This window comes from Cricetulus griseus, chromosome 7 (assembly GCF_003668045.3).
Source record: "Cricetulus griseus strain 17A/GY chromosome 7, alternate assembly CriGri-PICRH-1.0, whole genome shotgun sequence".
NCBI lineage: Eukaryota > Metazoa > Chordata > Mammalia > Rodentia > Cricetidae > Cricetulus > Cricetulus griseus.
In genome coordinates this window covers 43663711-43690406 of record NC_048600.1, presented here as the reverse complement: position 1 = coordinate 43690406, position 26696 = coordinate 43663711, and the positions used below count along the sequence as shown (strand labels likewise).

The 26696-nt window shown below is 44.1% G+C and overlaps 1 protein-coding gene and 1 long non-coding RNA gene across 2 annotated transcripts in view; one reads left to right on the top strand and one right to left on the bottom strand.

Moving 5' to 3' along the window:
• Positions 1-4800: 4800 nt before the first annotated feature.
• Positions 4801-7963, bottom strand: LOC103159143. The gene is made up of 3 exons (XR_003487032.2): positions 7865-7963; positions 7655-7759; positions 4801-5745 (listed from the first exon to the last, which is right to left on the bottom strand). It is a non-coding gene; the product is annotated as an uncharacterized LOC103159143 (long non-coding RNA).
• A 154-nt stretch (positions 7964-8117) lies between these two features.
• Positions 8118-26696, top strand: part of Pdpk1 (3-phosphoinositide dependent protein kinase 1) — a 62638-nt gene continuing 44059 nt past the window's right edge. Inside the window, exon 1 of the mRNA XM_027424893.2 lies at positions 8118-8263. Coding sequence (XP_027280694.1) covers positions 8240-8263 — 24 coding nt within the window. The 5' untranslated portion in view covers positions 8118-8239. The remainder of the gene's footprint in view (positions 8264-26696) is intronic.

The window sequence follows — 26696 nt, the reverse complement described above, 5'->3', positions numbered from 1 at the left end:
TCATCACACAGGGCATCACATAACTCAGGCCTTCATGATGGGCAGCAGGTACCTTTATACCAGCTCAGCCATCTGTTGGCTCATCACATGCTTATAGCAGGAAAAAAAATCTACTGTATTTCCCTCACTTGTGACAGGTTTTCATTCTATGACCAAAGCTGGCCTTGAACTTGAGGTCCTCCTACCTTAGCCATCAGAATGCTAAAATTAAAGGAGTGTGCCACCAGATTTCATTTTTGACTCTACCAGAGAATGAACCTTGGACATCATGCACTTTAATCACTCTGCCACTGCCCTGTATCTCCCAGAAGCACACCTAAATTTCAATGGATCTTTAAACATATTTTACATGTATGTATGTATATGGTGTATATGCCGAAGCCTGTGTGTGGTAGTTTTTTTTTGGGGGGGTTTCAAGGCAGGGTATCTCTGTGGCTTTGGAGGCTGTCCTGGAACTAGCTCTTGTAGACCAGGCTGGTCTTGAACTCACAGAGATACGCCTGCCTCTGCCTCTGCCTCCTAAGTGCTGGGATTAAAGGCTTTCGCCACCACTGCCCCAAATTAAAAAAATTTTTTTTCAAGGCAAGGTTTCTCTGTGTAACAGCCCTAACTGTCCTGGAACTCATTCTGTAGACCAGGCTGGCCTCAGACTCAAAGATCTGCCTGTCTCTGTCTCCTGAGTGCTGGGATTAAAAGTGTGCACCACCACTGCCTGGCTAATTTTTTATTCTTTAACTTGCTTCTTTTCTATTATTTTGAAAAAAATGTTGACTTTTTCAAACAGGGTTTCACTGTGTGACCCTGACTGATCTGGAACTCACTTCATAGACCAGCCAGTCCTGAACTCAACAGAGATCTACTTGCCTCTGCTTCCTGAGTGCTGGGGTTAAAAGCCTGCACCACTACACATGGTTTGGTTTGCTTCTTTAACTTTACTTTTTTTGTTAGAACTTTTCTCTGTTCCTTGTAGCAAGTGCATACTGATCTCCAGGGTCAACAGAAGGTTGTTAGTATGTGTATGCATATGGAGGCCTGAAGTTGATATTGGGCATCTTTCTTGGTGGCTCTCCACTTTTGTTGACGCAGGATCTCTCAAATGATAGGCTAGGCTAGCTAGCTGCTTGTCTCAAGAATCTCCAGTCTCAACCTCTTGAGTGTTAAGTACTTGCCTCACTATTAAGTGGGTTTACAAGATCCAAATTCCAGTCCTCATGCTGTGTGACAAGGGCTGTATCCACCGAGCCATTGCCTCCTCCCTGTTTTATCTCATTTTTATTTTTGTGGTACTGGGGATTAAACAGAGCCTCATACATAGTAGGCAAGCACTCGACCTTTGAACTACATCCCCAGCCCTCATCATTAATTTTTTAAAATTTATTTTTATGAACATTGGTTGGTGTTTTGCTTGCATATGTCTGTGTGAGGGTGTCAGATCTTTTGGAATTGGAGTTACAGACAGTTGTGAGTTGCCAATTGGGTTCTGGGAATTGAACCTGGGTCCTCCAGAAGAATGTTCTTAACTGCTGAACCATCTCTCCAGTCCCTCTCATTGTTTATTTTACAGAGTAAAAGGCGAAAGATTTATACAATCTGAAGAGAAACCAGAGTATCATTGTTTATTTTTCAATCCCTTAGCCAGGCATTGGTGGCACCGCCTTTAATCCCAGCACTCAGGAGGCAGAGGCAGGCAGATCTCTGTGAGTTTAAGGCCAGCCTGGTCTACAGATTGAGTTCCAGGACAGGTTCCATAGCAATACAGAGAAACCCTGTCTTGAACAAACCAACCAACCAACCAAATAAAAAAACCTAATCCCTTGTAACAAATAAGAAACTGCTTTTTCCCCTTCAAGACAGGGTTTCTCTGTGGCTTTGGAGGCTGTCCTGGAACTAGCTCTTATAGACCAGGCTGGTCTTGAACTCACAGAGATACGCCTGCCTCTGCCTCTCGAGTGCCAGGATTAAAGGTGTGCACCACCACTGCCCAGCTGCTGCTTTTTTTTTAAAGTATTTTTTGATATGTCTGTCTTTCCTTCCTTCCTTTCTTTTTTTCAAGACAGTATTTCCCTATATAGCCCTGGCTATCCTGGAACTAATGAAGACCAGGCTAGCCTTGAACTTTGCCTTCCAAAGGTAGATGCTCCAAAATTCTGGGATTAAAAGTGTGTGCCACTTTCATCACCACCTGGCTTTAAATATATTTTTTAAAGATGATAATATAGGCACATAATTTTCCTCTTCCTCTCCTCCCCCTAAACATTCCATGTACCTCACCCCTTGCTCTTTAAATCATGGCCCTTTTCTCTCATTTGTGCAGTCAGGACTAAAGATGTTGCTCAACGGTCGATCATTTGCTTGGAAGGAGGGAGGCTGTGGCCATAATCTTCAGCAACACAAAACAGTAGTGTGAGTTGTGGGGTCACAAATATCCTTGTCCAGCTTTACATTCATGAGCGAGAGGTTCTGAAGCATGGTTGGTGATCCTCCTGCCTCAGCCTCTTGAGTACTGGGATTACAGAAGTTAGTCACCATGCCCAGCTCCATTTTATCAATTTTGATTTGTGTCAATAGATAAAAGACCAAATAGTGGATCTGGAGAGATGGCTCAGCAATTTAAAGCATTGTCTGCTCTTCTTCAGGACAATTCCCAGCAGCCACATGACAACTTAAACCATCTTTAACTCTAGTTCCAGGGGATCTGATACTCTCTTCTGACCTTCCTAGCCACTCAACACAAATAGTGCTCAGACATACATGCAGGCAAATTACCCATACCCATAAATTTTAAAATTAAAAAAAAATCAAATAGTTCTAAAAAGGCTGTGATAAAATCAGTAACCTCCCTGTCTTCCTGCTTTTTATGTCCATCTTTCTTAATAGTGTCTTTATATTCTGAGTCATCATTTGTGGTTATATATTGCTTTTGTGCTGAATACCCTGCCACAGCTCCAGCCTCATGTCAAGAGAGTCTGATGATTCAGTGTTGAGTCAGTACCTGATCATGTCTGTAAATATCACACACAGCAGAAAAGGCACCAAAAAGAGGTTCAAACTGTGTCTGTGATGTCTTTCTAGGAGAGTCTTTGGTTGTTGGGTTTTCTCCCTGGAGTTTTTTCACCTCTATGTTAGCTTCTCAACTCAACTTTCTATGTGTTGAGAACCTACCAGTCCAAGTATTTTTCTGGAGTATTCGGGAAGTCTGCTTACTATGGTCTGGATGCTTGCTGCACACAGCTCACCTTGGCTTTTCTTCATTTAAACTGTTACTTCCTCCTTATGCATGTCTGCAACTCCATTGACCTGATTTTCTTTTTTCCTCACAAGACTTATTACCCTTTTTGTTTTGTTTTTTTGAGATAGGGTTTTTCTCTGTGTAACAGTCCTGGCTGTCCTGGAACTCTCTCTTTGTAGACCAGGCTGGCCTTGAACTCACAGAGATCTGTCTGCTTCTACCTCCCAAGTGCTGGGATTAAACGCATACACCACCACTGCCGGGTCACGTATTACCTTCTAATATGCAATAAAACTTGCTTATTGGGCTTGCTCTCTTCCTCCACTCCTGTGTTAGTTCTAGAAATCCATGGGAAAACCTTGTGTTTTGTTTACTGGTGAATTACCAAGCACAGTGCTTGGCACATGGGAGGCTCAATGATTGTTGAAAGGATAAATAGGACCTGGGACCTCACTACACTCTATTCCTGTGTATTCTTCGTCTCTTTTATGCCTCTCATATATTCTTTCTTGGCTTGTCCCTTTATTTGCTTTTGGTGGAACACATTCTTACAGTAACTTTCTGAGAAATGGAGTATGATCTCTCTCTCTCACACACACACACACATCTATAGCTATGTATATATATATATCAATATTCAGTGGTTACTGTAGAGTCTGGTGAATTGTTTCATGGGTAAAATGGTAGTGGATATTAGCCATCCATCTCACGAGGCTGTAGGGAGAACTAAGAAAGATTAATGATATAAAATGGTCAGTATTCTCTCAAAACAAAATTGAAGGGATTGGGAGGCAGTTGAGTTGGCTGAGTTGGGCAACAGAATTGGATGGGTCTGGTTTTGAAACCTGCATTCTGTGACTTAACTCTGTAAAAGAGTGATCACTGCAGCTTGCCCCATGCCCCCACCCCCAGTTTCCTCATGTGGGTAGTGGGCAGGATCATAGTACCTGCTGCTCATGGGGCCATCAAGCTTTGAAAGCTGGAACTCTGCTCTGACTGTGTGGTAGGGTAAACAATGCAGGATAGTCTTCAAAAGTGTTTGCTGGCAAGAGCTCTGTACCCCCAGCTTGTCTTTGTGTATTCTTAGGATGAGAGTATAACCTGGAATGTCCTTTGTGGACATGGCAGGCGATTTAGCAGCAACGAACTGCACTTTGACCCACTAAATTCATAGGCTACAGATTTATACAAGAAAGCATGTAAGGTGTGTCTGGATTTGGGTGTAGGACCTGGTTTATGAGAACAAAACAAAACTGGGAACTATTTTAATGTTTGGTATGTTAGTAGAGATTTATCAATATATGGATCTATAAACACCCCATGTATAAATGTAATGTTCCTTCAATGGAGACCTCTGCAGATAAGGCAGATGGCAACCAGGGGAGCCATACAGGAAACAGGGTGATACAGTGTTGAGTGCAAAAGGAAGGCTGGGTCAAACCAGCATGGATAGAATAAGACTTCTGGGCACTAGGGGTTATAGTCACCTGTTGCTTTAAATCAATCAACCCCCCTCCGTGTGTGTCCGTGTCCGTGTCCGTGTCCGTGTCCGTGTCCGTGTCCGTGTCCGTGTGTGTGTGTGTGTGTGTGTGTGTGTGTGTGTGTGTGTGTAGATGTAGGCACATATTCATGGGACAGCCTCAGGTGTTGGTCCTTATTTCCACCATGTTTGACACAAAGTTTCTTCTTTATTTTCAGTTTTTAGTTTTGAGACAGGGTTTTTCTATATAACCTTGGCTGGCCTGGGATTCATAGAAACTTATGATAGGCCTGGAAAAAATGGCAGAGGTTAAGAGCACTTGTTGCTCTTGTTCTGAGTAACCACATGTTGATCACAACCATCTTCATTTCCAGGGGATTTGATAGGTTTCTTCTGACCTCAGTGGGCACCAAGCACACATGAGGGGCACACATGTATGGAGTCAGTTATCACCTATCTTGACTTAGGTTAGGTTAAACTCAGGTCGTTAGGGTTGCACAGCAAGTTATTTTACCTGTTTAGTCATATCAGGTCTGTTCAGTGTCTGGGATAACCGGCCCACATGCTTCCAAGGATTCTGTTGTCACAGGAATACTGAGCTTACAGATGAGTTTAATTGTGGCTGGCTTTACATGAACTCTGAGGATCCAAACTCAGGTGTTCATGCCTTTACAGCAAGTACTTTATCCACTGAGCCATCTTTCTGCCTGTTTTTTTGTTTTGTTTTTTTGAGACAGGTTTCTCTGTGTAACAGCCTTGACTGTCCTGGAAGTTGCTATGTAGACCAGGCTGGCCTCAAACCCACAGAGATCCACCTGCCTCTGCCTCCCAAGTGCTGGGATTAAAGGCATGCGCCACCACCGCCCGGCCGGTTTGTAGTTTTTAAGGCCTATAAATGTATGACAGACTGGGAGAAGCGGTAGCTCTAGGCTATATCTTTAGAGGATGGCATACAGGTCCCAGATGTAGATGCCTAGGTCCCCATTCTGGCACTTCAAAATGTAGAATTGTCACTCCTGTGCCTCAGCTTCCTCATCTGAAAATGGGGGCAACAATATTAGGAATGCTTTAGAATGATATCTAGGATGAAAATTCCTCACTTAGAGTCAATATGAAGTAGCTGTTAATAGTCATTACTGCTTGTTTAGTAATCCATTCTACCTACATGGGGTGATGAATTTATGCCAAGAATGTTGGCTGTTCTATATCATCTAATTTTTTTGAGACAAAATCTTGCTATATTACTCAGGTTGGCTTTGAACTCCTGGACTCAATTGATTCTTCTACCAGGTTAGAAGGCTCTATATGTACACTCGACTTCATTTGACTTTAAACCATTTTTTTTTGGGTGGGGGGCAGGTAGTAGTATAGTTTTTAACCTACTGAGTTTGGTTAGTGCCGTCTATGTGTGAATGTGTATGGGGTCATCCACTAGAGCAAGGACAACCTTCCAATGGTCACACCCTCAAAGAAAAAAGACTTTTCCCCAGCAGCCATCAGTTGCCAATGACTTACTACTCAGATAGGTGTGGCCTTGTGAGGCCGTCTCCTGTCCATGTTGGCGTTGTGACTGGCTTGATCTTGTGCATGTAACCACAGTGGCTGCGACTTCATCAGTGCCATAGCCATACTTGCTCAGGAAACAACATTTCTCAGCATTCCCCCCCATTTTACCACTCTGACATTCTTTCCTTTCTCTCTTTCTCAACATCCCCTAAGCTTTATTTAGAAGGGGGAATGATATAGATGCCCCATTTATTTTTGTTTGAGACAGGGTTTTTCTGTGTAGTCTGGCTGCCCTGGAATTCACTTTGTAGACCAGGCTGGCCTCAAATTCAAAGATCTGCTTGCCTCTGCCTCTGCCTCCTGAATGCTGGGATTAAAGGTGCGCACCACTACCACCTGGCTCTAGAATGTCCCATTTAAGGCTGAACACTCATTTCAGCTGACTTCAAATTACTTTTTAAAAATACGGTCAGGTAGATAATCTGGAGAGGGTAGTGCACACCTGTGATCCAAGCACTAGGGAAGTTAAGAGAGAAAGACCACAAATTGAAGGCAGGCCTGGTCTGCATAGTGAGGTCCAGGTTAGCCAGGGCTACACCCTGAGACCCTGCTCAAAAACCACCACAAAACAGGTGGCAAGAGGTAGGAGTGTATTTAGATGGCATTTTAGAGATTACGTAGCATGAGGTCCTGAGTTCAATTCCCAACACTGGACAAAAGTGGGCAAGATGACTCAGTAAAGTGCCTGCTATGCAAACATGAAATTCTGAGTTTGGATCTTCAGCACTAAAGCTGGAAATGGTGGGCATGTCTGTAATTCCACCCCCGGGGAAATCAGAGACAGGAGGATCACTGCACCTCACTGGCCAGCCAGCCTAGAGGAATTAGGCTGGCTCCAGGTGGAGAATGGTATTGAAGACACCAGCATCCACACACAAGCAGACATACACGATAAGCAAAGCACAAAAGGTTTCTTTTTTTTTTTTAAAGATTGTAAAAGCTACAGAGAAACCCTGTCTCGAAAAACCAAAGAAAAAAAAAAGGTTGTAAAATTTGTATTCATTTCACCACACACACACACACACACACACACAAAATCCTAGGACTCGGGAGGCAGAGGAAGGCAGACTTCTATGAGTTTGAGACCAGCCTGGTCTACAAGAACTAGTTCCAGGACAGCCTCCAAAGCCACAGAGAAACCCTGTCTCGAAAAACCAAAATAAATAAATTAATTTAAAAAACCAGCGTTGTCATTAATGACACCTAAAGCAGGGTGTAGTGGCTCACAGCTGTACTTTCAGCAGTTGGGAGGAGGAGAGAGGATTGCTGCAAGTATGATGCCAGTCTGGGCTACATAGTGAGATCCTGTTGAGGGAAAAGGAAATAAAAAGAATAAAAGCAAGCTCACAAAGACATCCGAAGAGAAAAAAGACACCCACCAAAATCTAGGCACAAACAGATTCCGAGGCTGTCAGTGACAGGACGACTTGTTTTTCCGAATCAATAATAGGATAGCCCAATCTCTCTCCCGGATCACTCGTGAGCTGTGAAGTAAAGAAATTCAAGGAGTTCAGGCAGTGAGTTCACACTCAGCCTTGTTGCTGCCCCAGGCGTGACCTTGGCCGGCTTGCCGCCGAGCCTCAGTTTACCTGACAGGGAACGCGGATGACAGCTCGGCGCTCCAGACCGGCTCCTCCTCGCCGCCTCGGATTGGCTCGCTCGGTCTCCCTCTACAGGCGCGCCGGGACCCAACCCGGAAATGCGGCTCCTGGGCGGGGGCGGGCACTCACGGCCGGCGGCGAGTGATAGTTATACTGACCAATGGGTATGGGCAGCGGCGACTGCGTCGCGGAAGTCCCACCCAGCGTCGCGCGGGGGCGGGGTGGCGCTGGGGGCGGCAGGCAGCGGGGCGGGCGCAGGATGAGGGCGGCCATTGCTGGGGCTCCGCCGCGGGGAGGAGGACGCTGAGGAGGCGCCGAGCAGCGCAACGCTGCGGGGGAGGCGCCCGCTCCGACGCGGGGCTCATGGCCAGGACCACCAGCCAGCTGGTGAGCGCGTGGCGGCTGCAGGGCGCGCCGGTCCGTTACCCGGGAGCGTGGCGGTCGCCCGGGTTCTGCTAGGCGAGGTGGGGCGGCCCGGTGCCGCGGGCCGGGCGGCGCCTCACCTGCGGCTGGGCGGCGAGCAGGACTGCTGGCGCCGTCCGAGGGTGCCTCTCGGCTGCGGCGGGGAGCGCGGGCTCCGACTCGGGCTGGCGGCGGCAGCCGGGGGCGCTGACAGGGCGCGGAGGGCGGGGGAGGCCGGGAGGTGTCACCCGGCCGGGCGGGGTGGAAGTGCCTGGAAAGTTTGTTTTCGGCTCCGCGCAGCTTGGAGCCGAGCCTCTGGGCTTACCTTGAGGTCTTGCCTGCGGAGGAGAAGCCTCTGGCCTTTACCTGAAGGAGGGTCTCGGGCAGCAGGAGATGTGAGTTTCTGCTCGTAACACCTGATGCTGGCGGCTCCTTTCCAGATTCTTGGTCAGCGGGGCATTTCGGTGCTGTGTTTCTGCGCTCAGTGAGGTGGGAAGCCCTGGGAGGCCTGGCTTAGAGGCCCCAGTGAGGGCAGCCTAAGTTTGACAGGGAGGAGGAGTTTTAGGGGAAAAAAAAAAAAAAAAAAAAAAAACACCAACCAACCACTTGTTGGGTGAAATGTTTCTGTTTTCTCTGTGTTGTTAAAAGTATCCATAGTCGTCTGGTATTTTCTGTTAAGTTTTAGAGTTCTTAGGATCAAGGTAGATCAGCATGTCTACCTTGTATGCCATATGAGGTGGGTGATGGAATGTCAGATGCCTAGCAAAATTTGATTCAGAAGGCAGACCGACCCCCTTGGTCTAGGGCTGTAGTTCAGTGGTGATTTGCTTGCCTTTTACGTTCGGAGCTCTTGTGTTCCATCCTTACTCCTATCTCCTTTATTGGTGGGGAGGGGCGGAAGGGGGTTGTAGGTCTCTTTACTCAGGTGGACCGGAGAAAATCACTTGATCCAGTATGGTCTAGGATGCAGCTGTGGTAGTTTTTAAAAAATGTTTTTGGAAGGTCACGAGCCTCTTTGAGAATCTGAAAGTATGGATTCCCTTTGAGAAGCATGCACAGCTGCTCTGAATTTTGTTGCTACTGGAGGCTCTTGAGCCTTCTGCAGCTCATCTGTGGACTTCCAAGTTCTAAACTTCCATTGTAGAGATGGGTGATAATTAATCCAAGTTCTAAAAGGAGGAGAACCTATTGAGAAAAATGGTGAAAGGCAAAAGGGTGTTGCAACACTTGTGTCTTTACCCCGGGGTGTTTGGGCTAGCACACAAAACATGAATCGTGGAAGTTGGAGTGACAGTATTGTGGATGCTTATGAAGTGAACTTTTACACAGTGATGCTGTTTCAGCGTATATGGTGTGCATTTGATGGTGTCATGTGAAGAGGCAAAGTGTGTTTTCTCACATGGTCTTGGCACTTTCATGATGGGCATTTGATATCTGCAGTTTTCTTCTCATCAGGCATCCTTTTCAGTGTTAAAAACATTGAAATCTATTGAGCAGATGAGAATTACAGAATCAATGATAGACTTCTCTGTAAAGAAATGAGAAGAACTAGGCCTTGCATCTTTGTCATCTAGAGCCCCCCACATGTGAGAATATGCCTTGTTTCCTAGTAGGAATGACAGAATTGGCTCCTGTGATGGATTTTCATCTGAGGATTGGAAGATGAACTTTAACCTGGCATCTGACACTGCCTCAATTAACTTTCCTCAAAGCCTTTTCCCTTTATACTTGTAAAGCCAACAAACAGTATGTCCCGAGGCTGTGGAAATAGGCCTAGCTCAGTCTGCTGTTAAGGTGGGCAACACATTTTAAGTATCATTTATTAAGCTCTTAATTCAAGGCAGATAATTTATGTTGTGTTGTGAGGTAGATATTGTTCCCATTTTCCAGGTGAGGAAACTAAGATTAGAGAGGTCAAGTACACGACTCATAAGTAACATTGGATTTGGGCAGAAAGTCCAGTGTTACTCTGTCTTTCATGTGAGGATCTCCCAGGGGAGGCTCTGTGGGCAGCTTAGGATGTGAGGAAGTCCTCAGTGCCACTGCCCAGGAGGTCTTCCTGGAGCTTGAGCCTCCTAAGTATATTAATTGTGCCACATTGGAGGAAGAGGGACATTATATTTCTTTGGGCAGATGACCACATTATTTTAAATGGGACCTGGCGCCCATTTCAGTTGTGTCCTGTCAGAAAACACCTGCTTGGAAGAAGCTGTGTATGATTTGCCCTCATTGAGGACTGATGCTCTGCTGGGGTGAGGCTTGAAGCCTCCACACCCCTTTGGAAAAAGAGATGTGGTTTGGTCAGAATCTAAGGTGTTTTAGATTTCCCAAGGGTGCTGCATCTGTCAGGAAAATTTAGAAAGCATGCAAAAAAGTGTAGACCAGGCTGGCCTTGAACTCACAGAATTCGTCCTGCTTCTGTCTCCCGATTAAAAGGCATGCACCACCAATGCCCGGCCCACAAATTCTTTTAAGATAAGGATATCAATAAATAGCTTCCAGTTGGCCTGGAGCTTGCTATGTAGACCAGAGATCTACCTGCTTGTTTCCCTTGTGCTGGAATTAAAGGTGTGTGCCACAACCAGAGCTTGAACCCCCCCCCCATCCCCAGGGTTTCTCTATGTAGCCTTGGCTGACCTGGAATGCATAGAGCTTTGCCTGCCTCTGCCTCCCCAAGTGCTGAGACTAAAGGTGTGCACCATCACCTCTTGGCTGCCTTTTTTTTTTTTTTTAGATTTATTTATTTATTATGTTTACAGTGTTCTGCCTGCATGTTTGCCTGCAGGTCAGAGAGGGCACTAGATCTTGTTACAGATGGTTGTGAACCATCGTGTGGTTGTTGGGAATTGAACTCAGGACCTCTGGAAGACCAGCTAGTGTTCTTAACCACTGAGCTATTTCTCCCCTCCACCCCCTTTTTTAAGATTTATTTTTAACTGTGGAGTGGTGACACACACCAGGGGTACACAGAGAATCCCTGTATCAAAAAACAAATTTGTTTTTATTTTATGTATATGGGTGCATGCCTGTCTACACATCATGTGTGTGCAGTGCCCTTGGAGGCCAGAAGAGGGCGTCAGGTCCTCTTGAACATAGTATAGATGATTGTCAGCCACCATGTGTACTCTGGGAACCTGACCCCTGTCCTCTACAAGAGCAAAAAATGCTCTTAACTGCAGAGCCATCTCTTCAGCCTGCTGTGCCACATTTCTTTAGTGCTTAGGTGCTCTGCCTGTCATGGGACAGGATGCATTTTCTTCTCCAGTGATGACCCTGCAGGCAAGACAAGGTCCGCATGAGAGATGGAATCAAGGGCTTGTTTTATGTTTCTTTTCAAAACATGTGTGTGTGTGTGTGTGTGTGTGTGTGTGTGTGTGTGTGTGTGTGTGTGTGTGTGTGTGTGTGTGTGAGTGAGTAAATACCATGTGTTTGTGTTTGTTCTCAAAGGCCAGGAGAGGGTCTGAGATCCCCTGGAGCTTGAGTTACAGGTGGTTATAAGCCACCTGATATAGGTGCCAGGAAGCAAATTTGGGTCCCAGGGAAAAGCAGGACGTACTCTTTTAAGAAATGTTTCTGACATGGATTTTGTGAGAACATTATCTAAGCTAGCAGCTGTCTTCAGAGATACAGGGCTGAAGGCGGGTCTGGGTCTAGGCTGTTTTCAGTACAGTTTTGGGGAGGAGGAATGGGTGTCTTCTGGGGACATGTGTCTCCCTTTTCAGCCTGTGTCCTCATCTGTACTTGAGCTCGAGTCGAGGTGCTCTAGACAGCTGATTGACCCTGGTAGGCATCAGAGATGGAATGTAACTGGAAGTGCTGTAGAGATGAGGCTGTTTGAGGTCATCTGGAGAGTGGTCCTTAGAATGTGTTTTCCTCTTTCCAAGTGGTGTCTCCTGTGGAGTGGACAGGGAATTCCCTGTGGGTTTTTAGTTCAATGAGGAGAGCAAATCATTGCAGAGGAACACGGGTACAGAAATGACTCCCTCAGCAGTTGCAAGTGTGCCCTAGGCCTGTCTGTGGGATGACAGGTGGCAATGGGGTATGCAGTACAGTTGTTTTGAAGGCAGGTTCAAAGGGCAAGTCAATGGGGGAGGAAGTGTTGTGTGGAAACTGTAAGTTTGGGACATGTATCAGTCAGATCTTCTCAGTCATGTATTCTTCTGTGACTGGATCACATTGTTCATTTGTTTGGTGTGAAACGAGACCTTTTTAAAGTTACTTGGATGTTGTAAACAGGTTGTATGTTATGTCTCCAGCTGTTAGATCAGAGGCAGTGAGCACTTTAAGAAAGGGATGTGTTCTATGATGAGAAAGGGCTTTTTGGGATTATGATAGCTGTTGGGTTCTGCTTTGGTACCTGACTTTTGTTTGCATCTGTATAGTCAAAGAAAGTCTTTAGTTTTCTAGAATGTTAAAGTTGATTTTCTTTAAAGTTTTAGATGTGTTAAGAAAGATACTTAAAGAGCTGTAGAGATGGTTCTACAATTAAAAACACTGACTGCTCTTCAGAGGACCTGGGTTCTATTCCTAGCACCCACATAGCAGCTCATAACCATCTGAAACTTCAGTTCTAGGGAGTCTAAAGTCCTGTTCTGGCCTTCTTGGGCAGCAGGTACACAAGTGGTGCACCAACTTACATGTTGGCAAAACACTCATACACATAAAAATGTTTTTTAATCTTAAAAAAACAAAGGGAAGGCTGGGTGGAGATGGTGCACACCTTTAGTTCCAGCACTCCAGGGAGCCAGTGGACCCCCCTGTCTCGAAAACAAAAGGAAATTAAATTTGTCAGGTATGGTGGTGCATGCTTATGTTCCCAGCTACTTGGAAGGCTGAGGCAGGAGAATCTTTGAATTCACAAGTTTTGAGGGAAGCCTGGGCAACATAATGAGAGAGCCTGTCTTTTTTTTTGAAACAGGGTTTCTCTGTGGCTTTGGAGGCTGTCCTGGAAATAGCTCTTGTAGACCAGACTAGTCTCAAACTCACAGAGATCCGCCTGCCTCTGCCTCCTGAGTGCTGGGGTTAAAGGCATGTGCCACCACCGCCTGTCAAGAGACAGCCTGTCTTTTTTTTTTTTTAAGATTTATTTATTTATATATATAGAATTCTGCCTGCATGCATGCTTGCACACCATAAGAGGGCACCAGATCTCACTATGGATGGTTGTGAGCCACCATGTGGTTGCTGGGAATTGAACTCAGGACCTCTGGGAGAGCAGCCAGTGGAGAGCCTGTCTTTTAAGAAACAAAAGCAGCTACTCAATTTATTATAAAGAATTGGCTTTTAAAATATTTATTATCTATTGAGAAAGGATCTCATGTGCAGCTCTGGCTGGCCTGGAGCTCATTATGTAGATCAGGCTGATTTAGAACTCAGAGATTCACTCTGGATGATGAGACTTAAAGGTATGCAACACCACACCTGACCCTCTCCCTTTTACTTTTTAAAGATAGGATCTCACATAGTGGGCTGGCCTCAACATACTATGTAGTTGAAGATGACCTTGAACTTCTGGTCCTTCTGCCTCCACTTTCCAAGTGCTAGGGTTACAGGTTTGTGCAGACTACACTGGGAAGGATTTAGTTCCTTATCAAGGTGCCTGATTCAGGCTTATGTTTTTAGGTTGCTGGATTACACAGAGGCCACAAAAGCTAGAACAGCCAGTGCTAAAGGTTTTGCTCACTATTGAACATGAATATGTGGTTTCTGCCTGTAGTTTTGTCAAGAGGCCAGTTGAAGTTGGGCAAATGTTTTCTGTGTGGCCTGGTGATTTCTCTCATTTCACAGAGAGATCAGTAACCTCTGTGCCAGTCTGTGTTTCAAGTCATTTTCATTCTGAAGGGAGTGGTAGTACAGACCTTGTTTGAAGGTCTGCCTAGATGGCCAAGGATGTTGCCTTTGGAGGTGTGTGTCTTGTGTGTGCCTGGAGAAACTATAGCTGGTCTTCCACTTCAGAGGCTTCATGTCTCAACAGGTTTTGGTCAAAATGCACTCCACCAGAAACATAGCTTTTACAGTGAGATTGTTGTTAAAATCTCATTCTTCATCTGTTTTTCTCTTTTGAAGCTTGAGTTTATTGCAGTAGGAAGGAGTTGTAGTTCTAGGTGGCAGCTGTATATTGGATACTTTCAGGGAAGGCTGGTAATATTTTCAGAGAAGATTCCCTGAGAGTCTCACCAAGTGCTTTGATCTGCAATAGAAATGTGAGAAGGAGCTGGATGGCGATGGTACCCATTTTTAATCCCCCCACTAGGGAGACAGAGGCATGGGAGGAATCTCTGTGAGTTGAGACCAGCCTGGTCTACAGAGTGAGTTCCATGACAGCCAGTACTACACAGAGAAACCCTGTCTTGAAAAAAGAGAGGTGGGGAGGGGATGGGAGGGGAGATTGAGAGAGAGAGGGGGGGGAGGGAGGGAGGAGAGGAGAAGAGAGGAGAAGGGGCTTGAGCTAATTTCTAGTTTTTTCTTGGTGTTATGGGAGACCTGAACTGGGCATGGTGGACAGGGCCTACAAAGGTTATTTTATCTTCTGGACCTTGCTGTGGAACCTTAGTCCTAGGTGTGGAGGGAAGCTGTAGTTCACTCAGGGTTGCTGTCTCTTGCATGTTATCATCATGCATGTGACTGCCCACTGCCACCTTTGTGTCCTTGTTGCCCTTTCCTTCTGGCTTCTCCCTTTCTTGATTAAGGAGCACTCCAGTGACTTGCTGGTTGGGTCTCCAGGTGCCAGTGCTTGTGCCCCCTCCTCTTCTCCTGGTTTGTCATTTTGTTTCTCCCAATGGCTATGCCTCAGGAACCCCACTCCCACCCCCCATGCACCCATGCCCAGGCAAATGTCCAGGATGTTTGTGGCTGCCAGGTTCTTAGTGGCCTCTTGTCTTTTTCATATTCTTCTTTGCTTGAAGAAATTCCCCTCTGTGGAAGGCCCCTCATAAACATTTCCCATGGTTTGGCTTGTGCAGCCTTGTCTGACCAGTCTGCTTCATGGTGGCTGCCCTTTCCCCAAGCCTTGGTTCTACGCCACATTTGTTCTATGTTCTGTGTCTTCTTCTCTAAGGTAAACACCTCTCAGCCTCTAGGTGACCCCTGTTGTTCTTTTCTCTCTCTCACTCCTCTTGATTCTTTTTTCCTTTATCATTTCTCTAGAGTTATCCACCCTTGTATTTTGAGACAGAGTCTCTCACCTGGGGCTAACCAGCTAGAGTGACTGGCAGGAAGACCCTGGATCCACAAGTCTTTACTTCCTGAGTGCGGAGATAACAAGGGACTCACCACCACACCCAGCTTTTAATGTGTATTCAGGGAATTGAACTCAGGTCCTTTGCATGACAAGCAGTTTACTGATTTATTCATCCTCCCAGCCTGTGTCTTTCTCTTTTTCTCCTTTCCTTCCCCCTCCCTTTTCTTATCCTCCCCTCTCCCCCCTTCTTCTTCTTATTTTTTTTGTTTTTTCCAGACAGGGTTTCTTTGTGTAACAACCCTGGCTGTCCTGGAACTCACTCTGTAGACCAGGCTGACCTTGAACTCACAGAGATCTGCTTGCCTCTGCCACTCTCATGCTTGCACTACCACTTCCTGCTGACTTTAGTTTTGAAGAGCAATGATCAGGTACTGTCAGATGCCCACTGTTGGTATGTGTCCTTATGATTAGACTGGGATTATGGGTCTTTTTTTTTTTTTTTTTAAAGATTTCATTCATTCATCATGTATACAGTCCTGCCTGCATGCCAACAGAGGGCACCAGATCTCATTCAAGGTGGTTGTGAGCCACCATGTGGTTGCCGGGAACCGAACTCAGGACCTCTGGAAGAGCAGTCAGTGCTTCCAACCGCTGAGCCATCTCTCCAGCCCCTGGTTATGGGTCTTGAGGAGAAGAATACATGGGATTAATTATCATTTTCATTGTATTACATCAAGAGAGCATGCTGTCAAAGTGCTGTATTAGGAGTTGAATTCTCGTGCACATGCACGCATGAGCATGTATAGATTATTAGTAATTAGGATTACTGAAGATCATAAATGAAGAAAAATGGCAGTTTAGCCCGCTTTTTCAAGTTTCACCGTTGAAAAGAGAGATGACTAGATATTTGCATAACTGACGGAACATTTGGTATTGAAATTTAAAAGTAATGTGATGATGGCAGGGTGATACCTTGCACTGTCTGCACAGAGGGTTTGGGTTTTTGGTTCCTTGATTATGGGAGGTTAGCATTGGGCCAGCTGCATCTGAATAGAGTTTTGGCTGTAGTGATATTAGGGTGCATGCCCTTGGTGGACAGTGCTTGACAACCAACTCTGGGACTGTGAGGGATGTATCTTCTGCTTAGAACATCAATGCAAAATTTGCCCCCATGTGGCTCTCATGATGGGTCATGTCCATATCAGTCTTTGTAGTTCTCTTCCTCAAAATAAGAGTGTCCTGGACCTGTACAGCCACACCCCAAAGAACTAGATTTGAATTAAATCTAGAACTAAATTCTGAGCCACCAAAGGACATCATGGTTTTAGTACCTCTCTGTCATCTTGGTTGTTGGTTTTTTGTTTCTTTTCCCTATTCCCCAGGAATTTATCTGACCCTTGAAAAGTGGTATTTCAAAGCTGCTATTGTTTAGTTTGTATACTAAAGTCCTCCCTAGGAAGTTCTGACCATCAAATGTTAGATAAGAATCTAGATTAGCTGGATTTACCACTGAGCAACAGTGTCATGAGCTGAAGTTGCAGCCTTAGTAGGAGGTGTGGCTGGATCACTGTCCTCACAATTACACCCTCAATTTCTGTAGAAGAGCCTCAGAGATGCCAGTGCACTCTCCATACTCCCATAGAAAGACCTTTTTCCTTAAGGTCTTTAGGATTGCTTTACCCTGTATCTCCTGAAAAGCTACCTCTGGACTCTCCTACTTTGGGCAGGGTCCAAAAGGTCTTTTCCCTGGGCTTGGCTTGGCTCTGATTTCCAGGGTGAGTTCTGTGATAGCAAGAGGAGTAAAATGGTCTGTGGGTGGGGTGCAGTCACCTACAGAACTGCAGCTACATTCCCAGGATACTTGTGTTGTTGTTGGTTCTGGTGTAAGGGTGGTAGTGGTGGCTGTATCCTAGTGCTTAAGTTTCAGAGCAGCCCACTTTAGTTAAGGGTTTTCTGCTGTGTGCCCATGCATGATGTGGATGCTGAGAGCACCATCATCCTAGGCAGGTGATGCCAGATGTCAGAGCTAGCATGTTAACACTGGCTGTTGCGTAGTACCATCATATAGACTTTTATTTTAGATACTGATGGGTACAGAACCACCTTGGGAGAATTGCCTGAGTCCTGGCTTTGTTAGGTCCTTCCGTAGGAAGGCAGCTAGATTCTAGGGAAGTTGGAATCTTAGAAGCATGATAGCTTGCTCATTCCTGACCTAACTGCTGCTTTCTAACTTCCCGTTGAATATGGGCATTTAGCCATCCTATGTCTCCTCCAAGTGGACTATGGCTTATTCTGGACCCAGAGAGAGAAAATATATTGCTTCTTCTGTGCACCATTGCAGAAATCCACAGCATTTAATTGCATGTTTTTTTTTTTCTATTGTCAACTTTTTTTTTTTTCTTGCTACAGTTTGAAATTTTTCTTTCAGGGGTTTTTCATTGGTCAGATTACTGTCTTCTACTGATTGTATGTACACAGCTGATTATTATCAGATAACAGTTTTTTTTAAATGTGTATCTAAATATAGATTTTATTTTGGATTTTTTTTATTCTTAGTTTAGAAAGAAAGAAAGCCAGCCTATTTGCCTCATGAACTAAGTTTTTGTTTTAAGGCTTAACTTATCCTGTGTAGATGCTGTTGGCACTGAGTTCTTTGGATCAGAAGGGTAAGGGAGGTGTCTGGTGGATAGTTTAAAGAAGTGGTCATGGACAAGATGGACTACATGCTCCTGGCCTGAAAAAACTCTTGGGTGAGAAACATTTCTGTGTAGAAAACCACTTGCTTGGAGTTTGTTTCTTGTGAGGCTGGCTAACTGCTGACTGTCCCATGGCCTGAAGGAAAAGGTCAATAGTCTGGTATTGCAGGTGGTTTATGACTGGCAAGAATGGTGTTCTAGCAGAAAGGTTCAGCCTTCTTGGAGCTGCTCTAGAGGGTCTGTTGGAAAGACCCAGTCCTCAGGGTGGACCCAGTGGGTGGAGAGGGACATCCCAAGGAAGGGAGGGGAGAACAGTTTGGTTTGCCTGAGCAGAGACATGGCCAAGAGTGGAGGAGTTTCTAGTTAGAAGAACTGTTGTATGCAGGTTGGGAAGACCAGACAAACCTTACTTGTTACTTAGCTTGTTTACTCGGAGACTTTATTTTCAGACTCACATCATTCAACAGTGTTAGCCAATGAAGTTGGTCATGTTAAGAAATGTATACTGGGGCTGGATGGTGGTGGTGCATGCCTTTAATCCGGAGGCAGAGGAGCACTCTGGAGGCAGAGGTGGGTGGATCTCTGAGGTTGAGACTAGCCTGGTCTACTGAGTAAGTTCCAGACAGCAAGGGCTACATAGAGAAACCCTGTCTCTAAAGACACCCCCCCAAAAAAAAAATCATAATTGGGCCTGGAGAGATGGCTCAGCATCTGGGTGCTTTTCAGAGGGTCCAGGCTCAATTCCCAGCATAGACATACATACAAGTCAAATACACATAACATAAAAAAATAAAATGAAAAAATCATACTATGCCTTTAATCCCAGTTTTGTGGATGTAGGCTAGCTTGGGCTACATTGAGAGACATTACAAAAAGAAAAATTCATACTAAATCTTTTTTTCTATTTTAAGTATATTATTTTCTTTCAGTAGTCCTATATTCAAATTAGTTATTGAATATTGACCCAAAGTGTTTTCAACGTCTATAAATTTGTGTCAAGCTATCAAGATAGTTTCCACACAAAGTCATTATTTTAATTGTAAGTTACATTTATTTTATGCATGCACGTTTGATTCCCATAATAACATGTAAAGGTTGAAAGAGAGAACAGACTCCACAAAGTTATGCTCTGATCTCCTCATGTGTTCTGTGGCATGTCCTCCTGCTGCGCTCATGTGCGAGAGCGCGAGTGCATACACACACACACACACACACACACACACACACACAATTAAAAATAAGTAGGGATAGGCATCGAGGTGCATGTCCTTAATCCCAGCAGTGAGACAGAGGCAGACAGGTCTCTGTAGGTTCAAGGATAGCCTGGTTTATACATATCAAGTTCCAGGACAGCCAGGGTTGCAGAGAGACTGTCTCAAAAAATAAATGAGTAAACTTTACTTTGAAATACTTAAGAGTTACAGTAAACACCCCCTACTTAGCTTGCCTAATGTGGACACCTTTCCAAACCCCAATATTAGCATAGGACAACACTACTGATGGAACTTAGGACATATTTGGGATTTTTTTACTTTCTTCTAGAACATCTTCTGTCCTAGGTTATTATATTGCATTTAGCTGTGATGCCTCGTCTACCTCTCTGATCCTGAGACTTTCCTTATTTTTTTATGACCTTTTATTCTTTTTGGGAGAATACTGGTCCAGAATATCCCATAATTTGGATTTGTCTGTTTTCCTTTTTTTTTTTTTTTAAATGTTTGAGTATTTTGTCTGTGTGTGTGTCAGCACACCAGAAGAGGGCATCAGATCCACTATAGATGATCATCAGCCACCATGTCATTGTTAGGAATTTAAGTCAGGACTTCTAGAAGAACAGAGCAACCAGTTGTAGTGTGTTTTACTCTTTTGCCTTTTTTTGGGGGGTGGGGCTACCATCCACCCCCCAAATAAAACACACATGGAGGCTGCTTCTTAGTTATGAGTATCTGGCCTTAACTTGGCTTGTTTCTTGTTAGCTTTTCTTAAATTATCCCATCTATCTTTGGCCTCGGGGCTTTTATCTTTCTCTATTCCTGTATATCTTTTCTTTCCTTCTTACTCTGTGTCTGGCTGTATAGCTGGGTGGCTGACCCCTGAAGTCCTCCTCCATCCTCTCTTGTTCCCAGATCTCCTTTCTCCCAGATTTCTCTTCATAGTTCTCTCTGCCTGCCAGCCTAGCCTATTCCTTTCTCCTGCCTTGCTACTGGCCATTCAGCTCTTTATTGACCATCAGGTGTTTTAGACAGGCACGGTAACTCAGCTTCACTGAGTTAAACAAATACAACATAAACAAAAGTAACATCTTAAAATAACATTCCTCAACATTTCTTGCTTTTTTTCTACACAAAATGAAAAGTTTTAACTTTAACATAGTAAGACTGTATACAATAAGAACAATTACCAAATAAAGATTATAGTCACAATGTACTGAATTCCAATTCATTCGTGTCTGGTAAATTTTAAAGCAGATACTCCATAAACCAGTGCTGTTAAACACTGAGCCATCTTTCCAGCCCCTTGTCTGATATTTTCTTGTGATGGTTATAAGGAACCCTATGGAACTGAGATGCCGTCTTCATCCTGTTGGGGGTTCATGATGTCCACATGACTGATGTTAGATGAAGTTCATTGTACTTTTTACTAAAATTAAACCTTTGGTCAATGATGCTTGCAGTGTGTGTCATTTATTTTAGATATTTTTATTTTGGAAGGGATCATTCTGCTTATCCAGTCAAGTCCTTCTAGATGAAGACGCTAGGGATTTGGAGAGTTCCTTACTGGTGAAGGTTAGAGCTGGCCTGGAGTATAGACTCTGTTACAGACAGTCATTATCTGCAGATTTAGACACTTCTAGGACACTGTGTAGGAACAGAGACATACCAATAGTGCAGTGAGTGTGTGCTCCTTGATAGGACTGGTTTCTCTAAATAAAATTTAAAGCCGGGCATACTTTTAATCGAGGCACTTGGGAGACAGGTGTTTCTCTTGAGTTCAAGGCCAGCCTTGACTACATAGTGAGTTCAAGGACCCTGGAGCTATGAAGAGTGACTTGTCTCAAAACAAAACAAAACAAACAAAGATCTAAAAACAAATTTAAAATTTAAGTTACAGTTATTTGTTTACTTTTTAAAAATTTTTGTTTTTCGAGACAGGAGACAGGGTTTCTCTCTGTAGCTCTGGCTGTCCTGGAACTCATAGATTTGTCTTCCTCTGGCTCCCAAGTGCTTCGACTAAAGACATGCATCACCACCATCCAGCTTTGTTTACTTTATGTTGGTATGAGGTATGAGCACGTGTTTGGCACAGTACATATGTAGAGGTCATAAGACAAACTTCTGGGAGTCATTTCTTTCCTTCTACCAAATGTATTCCAGAAATTGAACTCAATTGAAAGGAAAGGTTAAAGTGCCGTTACCTGCTGACCCATCTTGCTAGACTGAGACTGTTCCCCACTTTTTTTTTTTTAAATGAGGACCAGATCTTTGTCTCCTACTGCATTGGAGATGGCACTTTGTTATCAGTTTACTTCTACACACTTCAATTCTTGCTGCTTTCTAAACTGGGAGTCTGTATCCTGGCTTTTGTGATCACTGTGGTTAACTTCGTAACCTCAAATTTGTTTTCAGGTAGAACTTCAGGACTATTTATTGTATGACCTTTGCCTTGAATCACATATAAATCTGGGGGCAACTTGAAGCTTTTTTTTTTTTTAAGAGTTTATTTACTTATTATGTATACAACATAAGCTTCCATGTATATCTGCACACCAGAAGAGGGCACCAGATCTCATAATGGATGGTTGTGAGCCACCATGTGGTTGTTGGGAATTGAACTCAGGACCTCTGGAAGAGCAGTCAGTGCTCTTAACCTCTGAGCCATCTCTCCAGCCCAAATTTGAAGCTTTTAATTTAAAAAAATACTTTTAAAGAGAGTTTTCTAATTAGAGCAGGTTAACTTAGACTTACTATTGTAGTCCGTTGGTGTGAGCTTAAGATCCTCCTTCCTTAGCCTCCTGAGTGCATGTACCACCATGCCTAACTTAAATTTTTGTTTTAGACTTTGGCCTTTTTATGTTGTCCATGTTGACCTTAAACTCACAGTTGTGCTTCCTCAGCTTTTCAGTAGCTGGAATTATAGGCACACCACTATGTCCACCTTGGAAGATAGGCATGTCAGAAAGCCGGGATTTTGGTTTGTTTGCCTCAGTCTGCAGCAGTGGTTCTCAACCTTCCTAGTGCTGCGACCCTTTAATATAGTTCCTCATGCTGTGGTGACCCCACCATACAGTTATTTTCATTGCTACTTCATAGCTGTAATTTTGCTACTGTTATGAATTGTAATGTAAATATATTTGATCCCTGTGTAAGGGTCATTCAATCCCCAAACAGCTAGCTCATGACCCACAGGTTGAGACCCATAGCCTTTTCTCCACTTGGCATCAGTAGATGGTAGGACGGTAGAAATTAGGGGTTGGGTGATTGTTCAGTCAGGAAAGTGCCTGCCTCTCAAGCATAAGGACTTGAGTTCTGATCCCTAGCATCCATGTAAAAGCCAGGCAAGCATCTGTGACCCCAGTGCTAGGAAGGTGGAGACAGGCCAGTCCCTGTAGCTCACTGGTTAGCCCACACTTGGGAGTATGTATGTGTGTTCTATCTCCTCTCCCTTCCTTTCACTGCCCCTTCCCCACATTCAGCCCGGAGGAAGGTTCTTTCTGTATGACAAATATTCATATGTAAGAGTTCATCTCAGCATGTGACTTGGAGTCCTGGAGGCCAAGGTTCTTATAAGGAGCTAGTACTGAAGCTGGAAGCTGATTACAAGGTGCCAGGGCCAGAGCTCTAGTCTGAAAGGGAAGTCCTCTATGCCTGCAGGCTCTGAAACATAACATCATTCTAATTCTCAGACTAGATTGTGGGGAAGAACATTTGTTGAATGAATTTAATTTCCAAGGGAAGATTCATGGTTAAGTGGCGTATAATATGATTTCAGATTAGAAACACAGTTATTCTTAGTTATCAACTTTAATATGTTAATTTTAGCAAAGCAAAAGCAAGAACTTTATTGTTTGATGGCTAAGAATAGATTACACCTAGTAAAACTTTTAATTGATATTTATTCTAAATTTTACCCAAGAGTTTTTGGCATTAAAATGGAATTTCTTTTCTCTTTCTTTTCTATCTGTCTTTCTTTTCTTTTCTTTTTTTTTTGGTTTTTCGAGACAGGGCTTCTCTGTATTGTTTTGGAGGCTGTCCTGGAACTAGTTCTTGTAGACCAGGCTGGCCTCGAATTCACAGAGATCCACCTGCCTCTGCCTCCCGAGTGCTGGGATTAAAGGCGTGCGCCACCACCGCCTGGGTAAAATGGAATTTCTGTAAAAGTTTATTTTATGTATATGACTGGTTGCCTGTATGTGTGTATATGTACCAAGTGTGTGCTCCTTGCATACAGAGGCCAGAAGGTAGCTTTGGATTCCCTCGAACTGATGTTGCAGATGATTATGAGCCACCATGTCCATGCTGGGAATTGAATGTGGGTTCTCAGCCAGAGCAAGTGCTCTTAGTCACTGATCCATCTCTCCAGGCCTTGAAATGGAATTAGTCTATTGGTTCGATTTATCTTTAATTATCATGCTATTTCTCCCCCTCCCCCCCCAATAGGGTTTCTTTGTGGCTTTGGAGGCTGTCCTGGATTCATAGAGATCCTTGCGTGCCTCTGCTTCCCAAGTGCCTGGGACTAAAGGTGTGCGCCACCACCGCCCAGCTTATTTCTAATACAGCTCTCATAGTTACTGATTTCTTCTTGTCCTATACATAAATCTGCATTCTGAAGGTACTAGTTCATTCATCTGTGCAAATATCCCTTAGTGTTTAATCACTCATTTCAAAAGAAATTAATGAACAAAAGTGAATTAGTGAGCATGAAAGTCCAAAAGACTTTAGGGACCTCATGTGGTCTCATTAATAAGGTTCTTCAGAAACTCATGCCTGTCCCTGACCAAGACCTCCTGTCTACATCTTTTTCTTTCCAGAGCTTGTCCTGGTTGCTGCCCCTGCAAAAGGGAAAAAGAAAAGAAAAAGAGGCAGACTAAAGTCTCATACAATAGCCAACTCTATTCAGAGTGTTAGACAATTTATATTCTGAGGGTTAAGAAGAGTCAGTTGAGTAAAGTATACAATCACAAGGAAAGCTGCATGTGGCAGAAACATGTTTTTCAATAAGGGAATGATGAATAACAACACCTAGATAAACTCACTCTTGTCTGGAGGAGCACGAAAACATTCCAAGGACAATTATATGTTTTTGAAGAAACTGAGGTCACAAGACTCTTGTCTTGTTTTCTTGGCGTTTTCTTACAAGCACTCAGAATTCCCCTTGAATGATTCCATTCTTGGACTATGTTCTGACAATGGTAGAAGTCAGAGGACAACTTGCAGGAGACTGTTCTTTTTATCATGTGGTTTCTGGGGCATTAAACTAAGGTCATCAGGTTTGGTATGGCAAGCTCCTTTACCCACCAAGCTATCTTGGTGGCCCGGAGTTTCTACTTCTGAGAGTGAGACTGCTGAGCTCAGTACTCAGAAAAAAAAAAAAAAAAGACAAATTGGAAGCACTCAGAAAATGCTAAGTTTACAAATAAGCTATAGTATAGACCAAGGCATAGTAGGTAGGAGACTCTAGGTGTGGAAGTGCCACACTGACTTGGTCATATCATAGCTGTGGATCATCTGAGGTGGTCACTTGTATGGAATTGCAGGAGTGGAATGGAGGCAGGCTGAAGCTTCCATTCTTTTTTCGGGGGTAGGGTGGGATGGAGGTTTACAGGGCTTCTCTGTGTAGCCTTGGCTGTCCTGGAACTCACTCTGTAGAACAGGCTGGCCAAGAACTCAGAAATCCGTCTGCTTCTGCCTCCCAAGTTCTGGTACTAAAGAAATGCACCACTATGCCTGACTGAAGCTTCCAGTCTTAATTATAAGTGAGACTGACTAGGATTTAGGATATAGATGTGTCAGTTTGTGACTGGGGAAAAGGATGTGGTGTCCTGAAATAACAAGGACAGGTAGAGTTTAAAAAAAAATTTAGATTTATTTTTATGTGTATAAATCTTTGCCTGCATGCATATGTGCCCATGTGCATGTCTGTTGGATTCCCTGGAACTGGGGTTACAGATCATTGTGAACCACAATATGGATGCTAGGAGTCAAACTGGGGTCCTCTGGAAGAGCAGTCAACCCTTAAGTAGAGGTGTTTTTTTTGTTTGTTTGGTTTGTTTTGATGGGATCTTGGAACTCTGTATGTAGACCAGGCTGGCCCTGGTTCTTATGCCTCTGCCTCCTGAATGCTGAGATTAATCAGAGGTTTGTTGTTGTTATTGCTTGTCTTTGAGATGCAGTTTTAGTCAGGCTGAATGTACTATATAATCCAGGCTGACTTGCTCAAATTCCTAGTGATCCTAATCTAGGGTCATAAGTGTGTGTTACTATATTCAGCTTTAGTGAACTAAGAGAAGAGGGGTGGTAGACTGGCTTTTTGTTGCTTTAAATTTCTCCAGAAATTTAAATTTCAGAATCTGTTGAGTAACCAAAACATTTGCTTACCATAATTTTGGGTTACTGTGTGGGTGGCAAAGTGATGGGGGTGTGCCTCAAGGGGATGACTCACCCCCAGACCTGAATCAGCTGGGTTCTTTGGCTGTGTGGCCTCTTCAAGGCCACAGGTTAGAACAGACAGCAGGGCCCTCCTTGGCATGTGGCCCTCTGGACAGTGTGTATCTTGTATCTTGCAGAGTAGCTTAATCCCCCTTTGTAATAATAGCTGTAGACTTTATACTTTTTTGTTTGTTTTTCAAGACAGGGTTTCTCTCTATTGCTTTGGAACCTGTCCTGGAACTCATCCTGTAGACGAGGCTGGCCTCTAACTCAGAGAGATTTGCCTGCCTCTGCCTCCCAGGTGCTGGGATTAAAGTCATGCACAACCAACTCCCAACTAGTCTTTACACTTTGAGGACTTTTTTCTCAGCCATTTCATTTCACAATTGATGCTTTAAAAGGTAAGATTGCAACTATCATTGCCTTTTACTACAAGTAAAATCAGACATTAAACCGTGGTGATGGTTGCAAGTTATGATTACATTGAGGAAGGCACAACCATGTTGACCTTGTAAACATCATCCAGCTAGGGAGAGGAGTTTGGTTAGTGCACTATAGCCAAGGCAGGAAGAAATTACAGAATTCATGTAAGCATTAGGTTGCTAGGAGATGATGTTTTCATGCTCATACAAGTGGCACTTCTGGGGCAGGGCAGTGGTGGTGCACCTGGTCTACAAAGTGGGATCCAGGACAGTTAGAATGATTACACAGAGAAACCCTGTCTCAAAACAAAGCAAAGCAAAACAAAACAAAACAAAAAACCTGAAGCTGGCTTAGCTCAGGCTCTAGAGCATTTTGTACCCTGCCTATGCTGATGGCTTCAGACAGGTGTCAGCGGCAGAGATAACTAGTTTACGTTATTTCTACTGAAGTGCTAAATGTACCTTCAAAGAAAA